The 20,052-nt window shown below is 49.1% G+C and overlaps 1 protein-coding gene across 1 annotated transcript in view; it reads left to right on the forward strand.

The window, feature by feature from the left end:
* The window catches only part of LOC119402093 (venom metalloproteinase antarease-like TtrivMP_A), a 115,217-nt gene that overhangs the window by 68,264 nt on the left and 26,901 nt on the right, over positions 1-20,052 (forward strand). Inside the window, exons 10-11 of the mRNA XM_037669196.1 lie at positions 11,792-11,900; positions 18,009-18,179. Of these exons, the coding sequence (XP_037525124.1) occupies positions 11,792-11,900; positions 18,009-18,179 (280 nt within the window). The remainder of the gene's footprint in view (positions 1-11,791; positions 11,901-18,008; positions 18,180-20,052) is intronic.

Genomic DNA, 20,052 nt, shown 5'->3' on the forward strand with positions numbered 1-20,052 from the left:
CATCTGCTTTGCGTGTGGTTGGGCCGGTCACGTCGCCCGCTATTGCAACCGCGTGCAGCCGCCTCGAGTCGGATCAACCGTCACCAACCAGTCCAGCCGCCCGTATTACGACCCGCCGCCGCCTATGTCGCCGACGTCACGCCCAGCTTCATCTACCCGCCGTTCACCGTCCCCACGACGCCGATCACTGTCGCCGATGCGGCCTCGTCCGGTCGCACGAGAACAGGAAAACTAGTCGTCGCAGTCCAAGAGGCAAGGGCTGCGACGCTATCGAACTGCCAAAGCCCTCAGCAAAGCCCATCAAACGTAGTAGACGTGTTTGTAGATGGTGTGCGCACATCGGCCCTTGTAGACACTGGAGCTGCTGTATCCGTTATGGACGCTAAATTTAGCCGACTACTACGAAAAGTGACGACGCCACTTTCCGGGCTGTCCCTCCGTACAACCAGCGCCCAAACTATTCACCCGACAGCGGTGTGCACCGCCTGTGTCATGATTCAAGACGCTCTGTACGCCGTCGAATTCATCATAATTTGTTCATGCTGCCACGACGTCATCTTGGGATGGGATTTTTTCGCACGTCACGACGCCGTAATTCGGTGCGCACCCAGATTCGACGCCGGCGGACAGTCTACCGGCTGCGACCAAGGTACTCGTCAAAGACGACACCACACTTCCTGCAAACTCGTCAACGGCTGTGTCAGTCTATTGCACCGGTCTCGCTGACACCGTTGCACTCCTTTCTCCATCTGACCGCGTTTTCAACAGGAAAGGCTTGCTGGTGCCATTTGCGACCGTGCAAGTCACTCAGGGCGACACCGATATTTTTGTTACGAACCCATCCCCGTACATTGTTACACTGTTGCGAGGGGAATGTCTTGGCCGAGCGGAAGCCCTCGAAGACGCAAAAGTTATGGACGCACCGGGTGACACGCACTGCGCCAACTCCCGTTCGCTCAGTGCTGTTTCCACATCTGATTCGTCACCCGCTGATGTATTTGGTTCCTCGATTGCTGACAACCTTACATCGGTCGAGCGTTCCCAGCTTCTATGCCTGTTGGAAGAATTTCGTTCTTCGTTCGATGTCGCGCAAACTTCTCTCGGCCGCACGTCTGCTGTCACGCATCACATCGACACTGGCACCCAACCACCACTGCGGCAACGTCCATATCGCGTATCGCCCGCAGAGCGTCGTGTAATTAACGAGCAAGTCGAAGACATGCTTCGCCGCGATGTTATTCGACCCTCCAACAGCCCGTGGGCTTCTCCTGTCGTTCTCGTTGCGAAGAAGGACGGCTCTGTGCGGTTCTGTGGGGACTACCGACGACTCAATAAGATTACCCGTAAGGACGTTTATCCCCTACCTCGAATAGACTACGCCATTGACAGCCTGCAAGGAGCAGAATTTTTTTCATCGCTCGATTTGCGCTCAGGGTACTGGCAAGTCCCCATGGCTGATGACGCTCGACCGAAGACAGCGTTTGTCACACCCGACGGCTTGTACGAGTTTAACGTCCTGCCGTTTGGGCTGTGCAATGCGCCCGCGACCTTTGAGCGCATGATGGATACCGTTCTGCGCAACTTGAAATGGCACACGTGCTTGTGCTACCTCGACGACGTCGTCGTTTTCGCCCCGGACTTCTCCACGCATCTTCAACGCCTGCGGCATGTTTTGACGCGTTTGAGCGAGGCCGGCCTACAACTGAATCTAAAGAAGTGCCGATTTGCAGCGCGGCAGCTGCGATACTAGGATACGTCGTGTCCAAGGACGGAATTCTTCCTGATCCAGCCAAGCTTCGGGCCGTGACAGAGTTCCCCAAGCCTACGTCCGTCAAGGAACTGCGCAGTTTCGTAGGATTATGCTCCTACTTTCGGCGCTTTATCCGAAACTTTGCGACTATCATATCACCGCTGACGAAGCTCCTTGGCAGCAACGGGCCCCTCAATTCGTGGTCGTCACAGTGCGACAACGCTTTCGCAAAGCTCCGTTGTTTGTTGACGTCTCCTCCCATACTACGCCACTACGACCCAACGGCCCCTACAGAGGTACACACGGACGCCAGCGCTGTTGGCCTCGGCGCTGTCCTTGCGCAGCGCAAACCTGGGTTCCCAGAATATGTCGTGGCATATGCAAGCCGTACGCTTACTAAAGCCGAGACCAACTACACCGTCACGGAGAAAGAATGCCTGGCAATCATCTGGGCCCTTGCGAAGTTTCGGCCTTATTTGTATGGTCGCCCATTCGATGTTGTCACCGACCATCATGCACTGTGCTGGTTGTCGTCGTTGAAGGATCCCTCAGGCCGTCTCGCCCGTTGGGCACTTCGCCTGCAAGACTACGACATCCGCGTGCTGTACCGCAACGGACGCCAGCATGCTGACGCCGACGCCCTGTCGCGCTCTCCCTTGCCTGACGAAAATGCCCACAGCTCAGTGTCTCACTTTGCCGTTTCTTCCATCGACATTCAGACCATTGCTACCGAACAGCGGAAGGACCAATGGATTGCCTCACTGATAGACTTACTGACTGATCCGTCAGCCACACCATCTACTCGCGCGTTGCGTCGTCAAGCCCACCATTTCGCCGTTCGCGACGACCTGCTCCATCGACGCAATTACAACGGCGACGGCCGCCGGTGGCTACTAGTAATACCGCGCAGTCTGCGTTCTGACATATGCGAGTCGTTCCACTCTGATCCGCAGTGTGCACACTCTGGCGTATCGAAAACCTACCACCGCATTCGCCAACGGTATTTTTGGCGAGGCATGTACCGCTACGTGCAGAAGTTCGTTCGCTCCTGCATCGACTGTCAGCGCCGCAAAACTTCAACACACCTGTCCCCGGCAAGTCTGCACCCTCTACCTTGCCCTGACCGACCGTTTGGGCGCGTTGGCATCGATCTGTATGGGCCACTTCCTCTGACATCCGCTGGTAACCGCTGGGTCATCGTCGCTGTAGACCACCTCACGCGATACGCTGAAACTGCCGCCCTCCCTGCGGCTACAGCGCGCGATGTGGCCTCCTTCCTGCTCCAACGATTCATGCTGCGTCACGGTCCGCCCAAGGAGCTGCTCAGTGATCGAGGCCGTGTCTTCTTGTCGGAAGTCGTGGAAGCCATTCTCAAAGAGTGCAACGTTGTTCACCGCACAACTACTGCTTACCACCCGCAGACGAATGGCCTCACCGAACGCTTTAACCGCACGCTCGGCGACATGCTCTCGATGTACGTCGCCGCCGACCACACAAATTGGGATGCCATTCTGCCCTTCGTCACGTACGCCTACAATACCGCCTCTCAGAGCACTACTGGTTTCTCACCATTTTTCTTATTGTACGGCAGGCACCCGTCGCACACAATCGACACCATCCTTCCCTACAAGCCAGATCAATCTGAATGTGCGCCTATTTCGGACACAGCCAGGCTTGCTGAAGAATGTCGCGAGCTTGCGAAGACCTTTACAACGCACGAACAAGAGCGGCAGAAGAGCATTCGCGGTGACACCACCACTTCTGAGTCCACGTTCCTCCCTGGAGCGCTCGTGTGGCTGTCGGTCCCGACCACTGCAACTGGCCTCTCTTCCAAACTACTGCCCAAATACGAAGGCCCCTACCGTGTCGTGGAACGCACATCCCCGGTCAACTATCTGATCGAAACCATCGAACCATCTTCGGACATGCGCCGTCGAGGGCGCGACATTGTCAACGTGGAGCGCCTGAAGCCCTACCATGACTCGCGCATAGTGACAAGCTGCTAGGTCGCCAGGCGGCTCCCTTTTCGTACCCGGGGTAATTGTAGCGAAGCGTTCGTAGTCTGTAATGGGTGGTCCTCTCGAGCGCCTTCTAGTGGGTCGCCTCTTCTCTGAGAGCACGCTCCTCGTGCAGAGAGTCGGCCCCGCTTTTGACTGTCGCCGTCGCCGAGTGCCCGCTAATAAACGTCTTGACATTCAGAAATACTTTCCGACGCGCGGAATCGAACGGCCGACCTCTCGCTCCGAAACGCGCGGCGTTAGACGGCTAAGCCTCGGAGAGTAGCTTCTTTCACCATGCTAACGGCGAGCTATTAATATACACCATTTACTTAAAGGGCCCCTCACCAGGTTTGACAATTTTGAGCTAACGAGCGCAGTGCATACACTGGGCGTTCACGATCACGTCTGCCAAAACTTGCAACGCTACGCGCCGCGCAAATGGGTCAAATTTGAATGTGAACGCTGCTTGCCCTTCCTCTCGCGGGCGCGCGCTTTAGATAATGAGGGGATGACGTACATTAGAAAATGGCCCTACGTAGATGGTAGTGCTGTGACGTCGCTCCTCTACGTAGACGACTGTGCTCTGACGTCGCCAACAGTACCACGTGACACTGCGATAATTATTTGACACGAAATGTGTAGTTTGTGTAATTTGTTGCTTGAATAGATTAATAAAACTTGAGAGAAATAATGATACACACAGAGGGAATGTGTGCGTCTTTTCCATCTTTTTTTCGTGAATTGCAGCAAGATTCGAGGCTAATGGGCCTCCCTTTCCCGTGCGTTCGTGTCCCCGCGGTTTGCGCATCGAGCAGACGCCAGCTCAGGAAACGAAAGTGACGTTCTCACACGTTCGAGCACTCATTATGCTCATTTATTCTACCGCGTCCAAGTAAACGTTAATGCGGCACTGGCTCATGATATCGCCACTCTCGTGCCAGTAGAAATGTCTCAACTTTCATGCCCGTCCCGCAGAAAGAGGCAGTACACCACAGAGAACGCCGACAAGACGCCCACGGCCGCTACACAAAAAAAGGTAGCGGCCGTGCAACGCCGCTCGCGTGCTCGGGCTGGCTCAGGCACGTCATGCGCACGTGGCCATGCATGCGCATGACGTGTTCATGCGTATGTGTCAAGTGAAGAGAGCAGGGAAGGGATTTGGCTTGCGAAGGCTACACGGGACCAGTGGCAAGGGTTTGAAACTCGCCTCCTCGCATCATGGTTTCGCGCCGCTACAAATGATTGTTTTTCTCAGCTCGTAATGAACCGATTTGAAAAATTCTTGCGGCATACTCCACTTCATTCGGCACACAACAAGTTCCAGCGTCTCACTAAAATTTGCTATGTGGCCTGGTGAGGGGCCAATTAAGCTGCTTGCATACTCACCAGCGAGGTGGCGCGATGTGTGCGCTGGGCGCTGGACGCGCTTAAAGGTCGTCGCCCCGCTCCTGCTTACGCCGAGGCTCTTCGCCCTACAGGGCGTGGTCGCCTTCGTGCGCTTATATCAAGAAAAGAAGGGGGCAGACGGGCGGGGGTGTAGCGGGGGGTTGTATGTCTTGTGCTTTCCCCGCGATGTCCGCGCTGAAGTCACAGAGCGTACAAAGGTCACTTCGCTCGCTGCAGCGGCCGCGTTTGCGAAATAATTGCGCTGTTCAAACAGAAATAAGTAACAACTGCGACATTTACTTCGCGCTCGTCCTGTGTGTACTTGTTCGTTCGTTTCGTGCGTCTTGCTTTATGCTTCAGCAGTGCTCTTCTAGTATCGAGCTGTGACGTATGATAGTTCATGCTCGTCCTGAGTGCGTTCTTTTCGTGCGTCCTTTAGGCTCGAGCGACGCGCTGGCAATTTAGAGCTGCTTTCCATTTTTCGCGTTACATTCCAATTTGTTGCATTCGCATTCATTGCTTCGCCGTTGCGGCGAAATTGTGACATTTTTGTAGGCGTAGTTGTCGTGTGCACATCGTGGTTTTACGAGGCACGTCGGTTAGAGTGGCGTTTAAAGGTTAATTTATCGACTGACGTAACGTCAGCACTCACTTTCAAGCACAGACGTCAGTATTGTCGAAAGGAAGTGCACTTTACAATGCCATGATGTGAATACCACAGGTAACGTTCGCTAGCGTATTCTTCCGGAGTCGAGCAACGCTTCAATATAGCTTCCTGAATCGTAGGAGTGCAAGTGTAATGTTTATTATGCAGAGCCAGCACTGGAACCACAATTGCCATTATCCGCCATGACGCCTCTATCATAGGATAATATATGTTATCTTGATATCTTTGCTTTCCTCGCGCTGTCATTGCATGAGCGCGCTTCGCTGAAAGAGGTAGCAGAGCAGTACTGTAGGCTCCTTTCCAGCGGGACAACACCATCTCTGAACATTGCAAATCATCAGACTCGTACTCCTCGAGCGACCTTTTCTGACTTAGAGGAACTTTTCACAATTGAAGAGCTCAATGCAGCAATCGGCGACACGAACAAGAGATCAACTCCTGGCCATGACGGAGTGAGTTATGCAGCCCTCGCAAATTTAAGCCCCACATCTCGCCTACGTCTTTTGGAGTACTATAACGCCTCGTGGATAAGTGGGGAGGTTCCGAAGGAATGGAAACTAGCCAAAGTTATTCCTATATTGAAGCCAGGAAAGCAGCCAACAAATTACGCTTCCTTCAGACCCATATCTCTACTTAGTTGCGTAGGGAAGCTATTCGAAAAAATGATTCACAAACGACTCAATTGGTTTCTGGAGACTAAGAAAATTTACCCGGAGGAAATGAATGGCTTCCGTCAAAATAGGTCTGCCATTGACAATGTCGTTGCCTTGATCGCATCAGTTGAAGAAGAATTGGCTTGTGGAAACACACCTACTGCATTATTTTTAGACATTAAGGCCGCGTATGATTCCGTCTATCATAAATCAATACTCGACGCTTTGGAAACCCTTGGTCTTGGAGGACGGCTTTACGCATGGATTGCAGACTATCTTCAAGGGCGCCAACTTTTCATCTGTACACCGGAGGGCCCTACAACGTTTCATGCCGTAGAAAAGGGAGTACCGCAAGGAGCTGTGTTGAGCCCAGTATTATTTAATCTAGTACTTATACATCTGAAAAGAAACCTGCCCCGTGGCGTCAGCATCACACTGTATGCGGACGATATCTGCATTTGGAGTGCGGCACGTTCCCGCAGAATCACCCAACAACGTCTCCAGAGAGCGCTGGCAAACATATCGGCCTACCTAAATTCAAGAGGTCTCAAACTGTCTCCTGACAAAAGCGTTGCTATGGCTTTCTCGAGGAGGAGAATGGAAAAATATCCACTAGTGTTGAGTGGTCGCACCCTTCCATACGTGAAGACACAAAGGTTTCTTGGGGTTACGATTGATAGGAATCTCACATGGTCTCCCCAAGTGAAGAAACTGACTGAGAAGATTTCGTCGGCATCGCACGTATTCCGATTTTTAGCCGGGTCACAGTGGGGCAGCAACTGCCGATCAATGGTGCTCCTCCAAAAGGCCTACGTCGACGGGACCTTGCGTTATTACCTGCCCATACTGCATAATATGTCGTATACAAGCAAGAGAAAACTTGAGGCAGCACGCAACAACTGTCTTCGAATATGTCTTGGCCTTCCAAAGGGATCGTCTCGATTAGCAACTGTAGCAGAAGCTGGATGCCTGCCTCTTGAAGTGATATCTTCACAGGAGACACTTCGGATTCACCTCAGACACGTTATTCACAACAAGACCCACTTTTTAAAGAATATTTCTACAGCCAATGCCGCATCTAGCTTCGGGCAGGCCGTCGGAAGCATATACGCACGCATTTCGATCCCTGCTCAGGCGTCACCTATTATGCCAAAGAACATCTCACCCTGGACACTGGCACCGCTAGAAATTGTGCCATATATCCCCGGAATCAGTGCAAAAAGGAAAATGCCCCAAGCAGCAACTCATCAGATAGCGCTGGAGTATATGTATAAAGAATACGCAACCGAAACACACATATTCACAGACGGTTCTACAACCCAACGTAGATCGTCGTACGGAATTTATGTGCCCTCTACAGGACAATCCCTCTCGTATCGTCTTGAGAGAGCGACATCATCTACGTCAGCTGAGCTATATGGCATTAAGGATGCTCTTATGTTTATACTACGACAGCAGCTGCCAAAAAATGGGTGATATTTACAGACTCTAAAGCAGCCCTACAAAGTATGTGGAACAGGTATAAGCATGGTAATCACCAAAGTGTAGCATCTGATATCGCCTATCTTCATCACAAGGCTAAGATTGCAGGACATTACATTAAGTTCCAATGGATACCTGGCCATGCTGGTATTTCAGGAAACGAAAAAGCGGATGAAGCAGCCCGAAAAGGACTCCACTACCGGAATTTCAGAAGGATATTTTTTACTAAAGTCGACGCCTCGAAGTTCGCAAGAAAATATGCCTGTCAAGAAAAAGACCGCCTCTGGAATCTGCCGCTCCACCAAGATAACTGTCTGCGATGCATTGACCCAGAAGTGAGAGTGAAAATTTCCCCAACACTTCCTCGCCAACTTGAGACGCTGTACCATCGTCTTCGACTGAATGTGGCGTACACGAACTGTTATTTGTACCGCATAGGGCACACCACTAGTCCCTGCTGTGATAACTGTGGCAGCATAGAGACTGTGGAGCACGTATTACTGGAATGTTCCGCGTACCGCGATGAGAGACAGTTGCTTGAGAGACAAATGGACATGATCTGTCACGATCAGTTAACATTACACAACTTATTAGGCCCAGTGACCAGCCCTTCAAAGCAGCGACGGGTTTTACAGGCACTGTTTAATTACCTATCAAAAATCGGCCTAGTCGAAAAGCTTTAATGGTTGGCTATTTCACATAGCAAAGCCTTATCTTACCTGACACCCTCCTTGTAAATATTTCTATCAGGTTCACTTGCTCATTTCATTTTTTTTATATTCTTTCTTTCTATTATTATTTCCTCCCCTCTCTTCTTTAATCTGTCAATCCCATTCCCCATCCCTACACAGAGTAGCATGCCAGCGGTATACTGACGCCGGCAAAAATCTCTGTATTTCTAATAAAGAGCATCTCTCTCTCTCTCTCTCTCTCTCTCTCTCTTTGTTCTAAAAGTAGAAAGCCGACACTGAAAGCATAGGTGACGTTGCACCGATATTACGCCTGCATAGGGTGTTTTACCAAAGCAGTTTCATGAGGCGACGTGGCTCTGTGGTAGAACGCCTGAATGCCACACAGAATGCTTGGCCTCGATTCCTGCTGGGATACTGATTTTATTGCGACAGCAATTATATGGACCGTCTCGTCTGGAAAATGTCCGTCCCCGTCGCCGTCATTCACCGTATATGTATAAGTATGTATATATATAAAAAAGCCATAAAGAAAAATTCAGAAATTCTTTCCGACGCGCGGAATCGAACTGGCGACCTCTCGATTTGCAGCCCGCCACATTAGACGTTAGGCCACGACAGCACCGTCTTTCAGCCTGCTAACGGCGCGCTATTTATATACACCACGTAATTCAGCATGCTTTCTTAGTGGCTACATAGATGGCGCGACGTGCGCGCGCCGCTCCTGCGATCGCCGTTGGTCTTCGCTCTACAGGGCGTGGTCGCTGTCGTGCGCTTATCTCGAGGAAAGAAGGGGTGGCCGGTGGGGTGCTTCGCTTCGCTCGCTGCAGCGGCCGCGTTTGCGAAAGGAGCGCGCTGTTCACACAGAAATAAGTAACAACTGTGACAATTAGTTCGCGCTCGTCTTGTGTGTTCCTGTTCGTTCGTTTCGTGCGTCCTGCTTTATGTTTGAGCAGTGCGCTTCAAAGTGTCGAGCTATGGCGCATTAGTTCGCGCTCGTCCTGTGTGCGTTCTTTTCGTGCGTTCTTTGGGCTCGAGCGACGCGCTGGCAATTTCGAGCTGCTTTCCATTCTTCGCGTTACATTACAATTTATTGCTATCGCATTCATTGCTTCGCCGTTGCGGCGAAACTGTGACTTTTTTATTCTTTGCATTCGTCCGGTGAGCGTTGCCGATGTCCGTTTTTCTTTGGACTCTCGCATTTAAATCACGAATGCCTGTTCATGCCCCGCCTGGGAAGATAAACTGTCAATCACCTATGGCTCATATCCGCTTATACCGGAGCCCGTTCTATACGGGTATGTACCACACGTGTCTGGTGGAAACGGTGTGACGTCGTGGGGGATAGAATTTCCGCATTATTCATGCACCGACCAGACACTCATATTCGTAAAATCTTCTTACCCTCCCAAGGCAATTTTGGTGTACGCCAAGCTGAAGAGGCGATCATGAGAGCACCCAGACGTAGGCGGCTAGATGGATACGTAGATAGAAACGCTAAAAGTGCCTGGTGTTCGCTAAGAAATGCTTCGCCTTCGACACAACGAACCATTTGTTCAACGATTATTAAAGGTAAAATACGTCTGCACCGCTCAGAACACCATTCGCGTCTGCCGATTCTTCTATTACGCCGGGCTCGTTTTCTGGATGGGGACGGACGTCTGGCTGGGTCTCGTCCCCAGCGAGGCGTCCTTGCTGGCGCGTTTGTCACCATCAAGCTTCAAGGAATAGCATACTTTCTGGGTGTGTGGGGCCAGGACTGAGGAGGCGTTGGCCAGGCCAACCTTGAATGAATTGAGGTGACGCGTAAGTAAGTTGCATGCGCAATCCTACCTTATGCGCACTCATGCGTAATCTATGAAGGACTGCATGCGCAGTCCTTCATAGATTACGAGAAGAAATTATACTTGGTCGAAGTTTCAACGGTCATGCAGGCACTTCGGAAACGGGGCGTTGACGAACCTTATACAAAATGCTAAAAGAAATGTACTACAGCGCTTCCACAGCGACCATAGTCATGTATAAAGAAAGCAACATAATCCCAATAAATTAGGGTGTAAGGCAGGGAAGCACAGTCTCCGCAATGCTAGTCACCGCGTGCCTGCTGAAGGTTTTCAAGGCCCTAGATTGGGAAGAGTTATGGACACGAAATAATGGAGGGTACCTTAGTAACCTGCAATTCGCTGATGACATTGCATTGATGAGTAACTCATGGGACGAAGTTAAACTCATATTTATTCAATTAAACAAGGAAAGTAGAATGCTACGTCTGAAAATTAGTACGCAAAAAAGCTAAATTTATCTGCAACAGTCTCGGAAGAGAACGCAATTTTCGATGGGTAGCGAGGAACTGGAAGTGGTAAAGGAACACGTCTACTTAGGACAGGTAATGACCGCGGAGACAAGCCATAACACGGAAGTAACTAGAAGAATAAGAATGAGGAGGATCACATTGGGGCAGGCATTCTCAAATCATGAATGGTAGTTTATCGCTATCCCCCAAGAAGAAAGTTTATAACACCTGCATCTTGCCGGTCCTTACCTACGGAGCAGAAATCTGGAGGGTTAAAAAGAAAATTCAACTGAGGTTTAGGACGATGCGGTGAGCAGTAGAAAGGAAAATTTTAGGTGTAACCTTAAGAGAGAAGAAGAGTGGAGCGTCGGTCAGAGAGCAAAGGGGGTTAAGAACATCCTAGTCGAAACCAAGAGGAAGAACTGCGCATGGGCAGGGCATGTAACGCGTATGCGCGATAACCGCTGGTCGTTATCACTTACAGACTAGAGTCCAAGAGAAGGCAAATGCGCGAGACGGAGACAGAAAATTAGGTGGGTAGATGAGATTAAGAGGTCTGCAGGTATAACGTGGCCGCAGAAAGCATAGAACCGGGTTTATTGGCGGAACATGGGAGAGGCCTCTGCCATGCAGTGGGCGCAGTCAGGGTGATGATGAAATGCCATATGCCGGTCTACCTATATTTACGTGCATATCAAAGAACCCCAGGAGGTCGACATTTCTGGAGTCTTACAGTTCAGCGTAACCCCCAATCATATCGCGCTCTTTTTACGTAAAACTCCGGAAATTATTATCCTGCAGTATACCTTCACACACTGAACTTATGTGAATATGGGCCTCTGTAGTAAGAAAGAATGTTTTCTTTTTACAGGATTCGCATTCGCTGCTTCCGCATGCTCGGATAGCCGGCAGCAGCTCGGCGAAGATACACCGTACACATATCGAGGAATACGCATTACGGCGCACGAAGTTGCCCACACGTATGCTGTTTCCACCCTTTCTACTCGATTACTATCTGTAGTAGTTTGCTTTCCTGCAAGTCGGCCTAGTTGGGGCACGTTCATCTTCATGGATTCGCGCGAGCACACGGTGACAGAGAAGGGATACAAAAACGAGCGCTCGTCTTTGTGGGTCTGTTTGTCTCCGTGCGCTCGCGCGAATTCGCGAAGGTTGCTTTCAACTGCGATGAGTTCGCATTTGTGTAAGCCGGCAGCGGTAGGGCGATACAGTTACAGACTCGAAATAAAAAAAAAAGAAATGGCATCGCTGATCCGTTTAAGAATTGCTACAGCCAAATGTTTGCGCCACAAGGTATCACACAGGAAATATAAGCGCCCAGCTTCAGATGAACTTGGGAAATATTATCTCATTAGTTAAGTTTTATTTTCATGTTATTGTGAGCACTATTAGCCCAGCCACATGGACTTACTGAGAGAGTTGAAAATTGGTTTTGTAGTACTTGTTATATTTCAAATAACTGCAGGGCTAAACTGTGCTGTGGAACATGTTTTGCAGGATTGAGAATCCAACTTAACGGTTGCTGTTGGTTGGTTGGTTGGTTGAAAAAGTGTATATAAAGGTTGCTGTGACAAAATGTATAGGTACATCTTCACAAATGAAAGAAACAAAAGAAAAATGGTAGATCCCGCGCGTTGTTCGAATCGGCTTCATGCAAATTAGTGAGCGAGAAGTTGTTTAGTCTGCGCATTTTGGCTTTCAGCCAAGCGTTACGAGGTGCATCGACGTGTTTTTGTAAGCGTAGTAGTAGTGCGCACATCGTGGCTTTACGAGACACGTCGACTACAGTGTCGTTTAAAGGGTAACTTATGGATTGACGTAAAGCCAGTACTCACTTTCTAGCACAGACGTCAGTATTGCCGAAAGCAAATGCACTTTACAATGCCATGATGTGAATATCACAGGCAAATTTCGCTAGCGTATTCCTCCGGAGTCGAGCAACTCTTCAGTTAGCTTCCTGAATCCTTGGAATACAAGTGTATTCCAATGAACTCGCTTATTAAGCGGAGCCAACACTGGAACTAAAATTGCGGTTAATGCGGCACGACGCCTCTACCTTAGGAGAAAACATGTACTGTTTATTGCTTTGTTCTAAACATGGGCTAATTGCTTATGGTTCACTTTAGATCGTGCTTCATAGAGAACTACACTTTTTTGTTCGTCCTCGCCTGTTTAGCACTGTAAGCTGTTCGAAATTAAGCCTTCTACTTTTTACTGCATATCTCGAACATAGAAATGCAGCTTTTGTGGTTCGCTTTCGAACTCGCGTCCTGGAAGTTGGCGGCATAATACGTCGCCCTCTGGTCACCGAGGTTTTTCTGAGATACGGCTCTATCTTGCAGTGCTGCAGGGCACTTACAGCAAATGTGATGTTCTTAGTGCATGATCAAGAAATGACTTATATATTGCTCCTTGTTTTTGATGCGCATGTAATTGGAGGTACAGTCGAGGACATTACATGATTATTTGATGTAGATAAATTAGAAACATTGCAGGCACCAGGTGAAAACGTCTAGAGGAAGGAAAATTAATTGAAGATCATCCGGTGAGGGGATTGTGTTCACGAGATAGGAAATACCATCGCGCCGGTCATGGTGGTGATCGTAACGTTGAAGGCTGTATGTTGTAACTATACCCATGTATTGTAATATCAGCATTACAATTGATAGAACTGGGCTTTTATCCTTATTTTTTGCGCTAGCAAAATTGTATAAACACTCCAGCCACATTTTTTGGACGTACGAGAGAGTCACGCAAATTTTAAAGAGAAAAACTTCATATCGTCTTCCTTCAAGCTCGGTAAACAAGTGCCGCGAATCTCAAGAGCGAAAGCCATCAGAAGCAAATTCAAAGCCTGTACTTCCCGTCATTCTCATGGTGGTTGAATCACCATTCAAGGAACCACCCATAGACAGTAGCGCCGCATTTCCTTCTAGGTGCTGTAGTATGAAGCTCTATGGCCAGCTGTAAAAGTGTAAAAATATATCGCCATCAGTACGCTGGAGGATATATGGCGCGTAGCAGGATTGCCTACCACGCCGCGCTGCGGAGCGTGGGGTCGCAGGTTCCAATGCGCGATAGCGCACTTCGAATTTTTTTAAATGCGATGCGTTCCTTAGCGAACCACATGCACTTTGAGCGTTTTTGTCTATCTATCTATCTATCTATCTATCTATCTATCTATCTATCTATCTATCTATCTATCTATCTATCTATCTATCTATCTATCTATCTAGCTAGCTAGCTAGCTAGCTAGCCGCCTTCGTCTGGGTGCTGTCTAATCGCCTTTTCAGCTTCGTTTAGACCAAAAGTGGCATGGGAGAGTAAGAGCGTTTGACGAATATGAACGACTGGTCATGAAATGAATAACGTGAAAATCATGTCGCGTACGTCGTCAAACCTGTGTGGCACATAGGCGTATACCACGGGTAGGGTAAGCGGGTATCCGCCACAGGTGATTGACAGTTTATGTTTACCCAGGAACGGAGAGAATAGAAATGGTAATGTATTTGCGAGACAGTAATGAAAAACCGATATTGGCAGCATTGACCCGACGAATGCAAAGAATAAAAAGCAGTATCGGAGCAGGAATCGAACCCAAGCAATATATTTGGCAGTCAGATATTCTTCCACTGAGCTACGCCACGTCTTGCAACTGCTTTGAAAAAAGACCCTATGCAGGCGTAATGTTGATGCAGCGTCAATTGCGGTCGTAGTACTGGCTATATTATTGTACAAGAAATAAATAAATGTTGCATATGTACTCTTATGATAGGCGTCATGCCGGGTTGTCACTTTTCCCGTTAATCGGGTTGGCAATCACCGGGCGGATTCTAAGGGCTGGCGTCACGGCCCTCCGAAAACGCACCACGAAAGCGCGGACAATTCAGAGTTGGTCCTTTGGTGCGCCAGCGAACGCCGGTTGTAGTCCAAAGACCGAGTCAGAGCCAAGAGTCGATAACACAAACGAAAACGAAATAAGTATCAGTTAAGGCAATACAAATAACACAAACACGTGCACACTCGGCTGGTACCAGCTACAGCTTCACAATATAACTCAGACGGTGTTTACATAACGGGAGCTAACAAACAGATCACACGCTACAAATGCAATCGCGTGCATTACAGCTATTCAATGACAGGTAAAGTCCTGAATATAGAATGTCGTATCCAGTCCACAAATCGAATGCTTCTCTTCAAGGAAACACTCACGCCAGCTCCAGCGTTGATCGTCGTAGCTCAACCGTCGTCGTAACCTGTCGCGGCTCACACGGCGTCGTCCTCTAATGCTTCCAGATCGACGATCGACGGACCGCACACCATCATAAACACTTCTTCTTTGGCTAACGGAGCCACACTCAGCTTACTTCACGATATCCGGACCGAATAACTCACTACTGTCTGCCCTACTCTCTCCACTGCCTGACTCGTCGTTGTTTGAACGCTTTTATCCCTTCTCCCCCGGTTTCTAGAAGCGTCGGGAGAGCTCTTCGGCGTGCATTACAGCCAAGGCTAAGGATAGTTCGAGATTTCTCTCGCCGGTTCCTCTCGCGGCGGCGTCGCTCGGTGCTGCGTCCCCCCTTCCTTCTAGAAACATCCAGGTTTTGCCGGGCGTTTGATCGCGTTGTCTGCGTCTGGCTCACGGTGTAAGAATATTCAGGTGTTGACACTGCGCGCGCCTAAGCGGCCAGAAAATGTTCGGTCGTCGGTCCGTTGAGCGGTGCGCCATCTCATGGCTTGAGGCGGAGAGCGCCCGCGAGTAGCCGAATCACGGTGGTGCTGCGTCATCGCCGCCGCTCTCGCCGTTCCCTCTCCTGTTGCTCTCTCGATTTCGCCCCTCGACGCCGCTTGGCGGATGCACATTATCCAGCAAAATGGCACAGAAAAATGCACGTTATCAGCAGCATGCGCGTTGCTATGGAGACGACTGCCCCGCTTTTCGTAGCGCCCTCTGCAAGTCATCTGATAAGAACCCGAACATTATCTGGACGCGCGCGGATTGCGGTTTCCCATGCGTTGGGGGAAGAGTGTCATCACCTGAGTATATTCTTACACCGTGGTCTGGCTCCAGTGGGTGAGGAGGATGTGGCGCGCCGGCGTCTTTTGATGCTTGTTTTTTCGTCGTTCGAGCTTCTTGGGCGCGCGGCTCGCGCCGTTCTGTCTCCCGCTGCCGTTTGAAAGCGGCCGCGCGCGCTTTATAAGGCGCTCGTTTGTGACACGGGTTAACGCAAATTGTAGTTACATTGTTCGCTCCGCTTCTACAGCAGTCTAATAAACATCGCGTTTGTATTCCTAAAATTCAGCAATCTATATTGAAGCTTTGCTTGTCCCCGGAGAAATGCGGTAACGGAAGTTACGTATGACAGTCACATCATCTCACCGTAGAGTGCAGGTCGTTTCGATGAGGCTCACGTCCGTGGTCTAAATTCAGTGCTGACGTTACGTCAGACCGTAAGTTACCCTTTAAACGACAGTGTAGTCGACGAGCCTGGTAAAGCCACGATGTGTACACAACTACTACGCTTAGATTAACACGCCGACCCACCTAGTAACGCTTGGCTCAAAGCCAGAAAGGGCTGTGTAGACAACTACTTGCTGATTGCTTCGCATGAAACAGATTCCCACAAGGCATGAGATCTGGCGAATTTTTAGATGCGAAGCATCTTATGATGGAGTTCAATCCGGTGGTGGTGATGGTGGTGGTGTGCGGCGGGATTACTCTTACTGCGCATGCGTAAACCCTCTCCACACACCTCCTCTCCCCTCCCCCTCTCCTGCGCAACGCTGCGATGACTGCCAGCGTATGCGCGTCCCCTGTCTCTCTCTCTCCTCTCCTGCGCTCCCCCTCTCGCGCACCTGTCGACCGCGTTCCCCGTTCGCCCTGTGAGAATTAACGGCCAGCCTAGAGGGACGACACGATGCGCGTAGCGTTCCTCTTCGCGTTCCACGACGCGAGGTCGGTAACATGCCCAACGGACGCCAACGGAACGTGATTGTGCAAGTGCTCCGGCTTCGCATCGCCTTATGGTCCCCTTTAGCGGGAGATGGTGTAATTTTTTCTTATTTATTTTGTGATATATATATATATATATATATATATATATATATATATATATATATATATATACCTAGCGGGAATATAACGGGGACAGGAACACAACGACGACAGTGTTCATATAATGGCTATTGCAATAAAACTAGTTAAGTGGGTATGCGCCTTTGAAAGCAGGTATTTGCCAAGCAGCTCCTAGCACTGCATAGCCATGCATAGAATAGTATAGGAAGGGTGTGGTAAATCCAAGCGAGGGTGAGTAGGACTGAAGTGGAGGTAAGGAGGAAGAAAAGGAGAGAAGATGGTAAAGCATCGCATAGCTTTGCATATTATACTTTAGCAAGGGGTGGGAAAGTGAAGTGAAGGTAAGGAGCACTGATAATTCTTGCAAAAACATAGTGGCTGAGATTTGCGTGAGGCTACTGGTTGGCTGTTCTGACTCCTTTTAAAAGACTAGTGCCGTGTACGAACGGTGTTTCTGCAACCAGTTGCAGTTAGGGGCCCCGTAATATGAAAGGTGCTCCTTCGAGTATTCGCTTTACCAGTGGACCGCGCTGTACATTATAACATAGCAATGGATGGGAAAGATAAGTGAGGATGAAGAGTAGTGATGTGAGGGTTAAGAGAGAGAAAGCAGCAGAGAGGGCAGTGTAGGAACAGATACAAAAGAAAGAAAGAACTCAATTTGCATTCGGCAGGCGGTGAAGCTTGCTTGCCAATACTACGCTTTGCTGAGAGCGAACAATCGTTGAAGTGCATATATCTTTATTAAACTTGTGCTTATACAAGAGTTACCGTGGGAGAAGTTACCACAGTGTTAAGTAGGTTTTCATGCATATTTTTTTTTAATCTTAAGGACACATAAAGTCATACTGCCGTTGCTAGGTTTCATCAACCTTGCTGCCCACATATGTTTTGGCATTAAACACTAAATTGTTAGCTTTACTGTAGCCTTCAGAACAGGTAAAGAAGGCTATTGATGTAACGTTCTTGTTCTTTTTTTTTTGGTGACTTTCAGGTTGGGATGCACGCACGATGGCACGAGGGCACCAGGGCATAGCAAAACGTTTACGCCTGACGCTTTAAGATGTCCTTGGGATATTGGTAACCTAATGAGCTATGAAGAAAAAGGCAGCAACAGCATGAGATTTTCTTCTTGCTGCGACTACGATATAGCTCAAATGGCATGGTATGATGCGGCGCAGGTGACATTATTATAAACCAGTGTTTTTAAGAAATAATTACGAGTCGAAAAACTGTACTTGAGAGGAAACATGTTTTTAGCGCTTTTTATACAGCATTGAGTTCACAACATAAGTTATTTTTCATTTATGTTCTTAGAAGACTCGCTTCGGACTACATTTCTGGTCACATCATTCACCGATAGAGTAAGTGTAAAGCTACGTAAGGAAAGCGACTAAACAGATCTAAAAGAAAAAACGGGAAAATTGTAGCCCGAAAATCAAATCGCAATTCGTCCGAAATGTGAAGCATTTTAACGATATGATGAATTTGCCGGCTTCCAACAGCCCACCGATACCTTCGCCTGTGGGACTTGAGGTGATTGTTCCTATTTGCGCCGTATTGGGCAGGTTGGGAAGGATGCACGGCTTTATATGTTTAGCGCGGTAAGACCGACAAATACCAGGACGTCAAGAGGGCGATTTTTACACTTAAATTCGGCAGTCTGCATTGTATTGTTTCAAGAGTAAACGCAGTAACATCACACACTTCATGTGCTGAGATATGGTACAGAGACATACCAGGCTATCGTGAGCCACAAAGGAAAAAAAAAATATGCGAGTCGAGGCGACTGATGGCGCCGGATTTTTCCGCGAATTTTCGCTTTATAATGCAGAGACTTGAAACTCATTACAGGAGAAAGGAACCTGTGTTACAAAATTCGCATTCTGTGCTTACTAAGGTTCTTTTTATGTATCCTTCCATGAGCGGTCGTTTCCTCGTATGTCCTATTGAAAAACAAGCATCTTAAAACATTACAACCGTTAAAACTCAGAAATTATTAACTACGTATTAAAAGCGTACTAAATTTCTTTTTAACTAGCACAAAAAAGATCTCACGCACCTACCAGCTAATGTAGCCGGCACTTGCATCATGACTATGGACATCCGCTGCGACAGCGCGGGTCAGCGCTGACCAAGGCGATTGATCTAGTCGCGTCTCGTCTCGCTCGAACGTGACGCCGCCAAAAAGAAAAAAAAAATATCTCCGTTTCATTCCACTCTATTAAGGTGAGCGACCAGCGGAGCTGGCGGTCGCAAAAACTGCTTTACGAGCAATGTTGCGATGCGTAGGCATATCGTTTTATTTAGGTTCCGGCCTCACGGTTTTTGGCCATCGCGGTGGTCTTTTAGCATTTGTCAGCATTTTGAGCAGGCCTTTAAAAGTCGCCTGGCGAAACACCTGTTTGGCATGAAATTTTCGCAAAGCAGCAATTTCTTTCTATGCAAAATTCTCCATGTCTGCTTTCGAGGTCCTCCTGGAGAGGGAATTTATTCCATCACCACGAAAGTTAACCGAAATTTATAGAGAGCGTTCTCTTTATCTCTGCATTTGTTCTGCACCACAGGACCACGCATTCATATTGCCAAGACTCTGACACAACTTGAAACAGCTTGGCGCAATCGCCCAAGACAACGAAGCGTTGTCGAGAGCTTCCTGGGAGGGGGGGGGGGGGGGATTGCATAGACATGTACCCAGCCGCTCCACCAGTTTGTCACGGACAAAACCATACATGATCTTTCGGTCGGCACCACTGGAGTGAAAACAGCGTGAAACATTGGTTGTAAAGCTAAGAACCGGCAAGTAGCCATCCGCTACGAGTCTTGTGTGCAACAAGCACTTCCGCGACGAAGACTTTTCTTAGTGCGTCGGGCCTGCGATGTTCGGTGAGTAGCAGACAGTGCGCACTGAGACGCTGGCTCGCCCGCGCTTCCCGCCGGCAAATGATGCTTATCAGCCACAGGATGGTAAAAGCGCTACCTTTTACCACGTGCGATTGCATCTCAGAACCCTCCAATGCGACGTCTTGATCGTCGGC

Source organism: Rhipicephalus sanguineus, chromosome 8 (assembly GCF_013339695.2).
Source record: "Rhipicephalus sanguineus isolate Rsan-2018 chromosome 8, BIME_Rsan_1.4, whole genome shotgun sequence".
Lineage (NCBI taxonomy): Eukaryota > Metazoa > Arthropoda > Arachnida > Ixodida > Ixodidae > Rhipicephalus > Rhipicephalus sanguineus.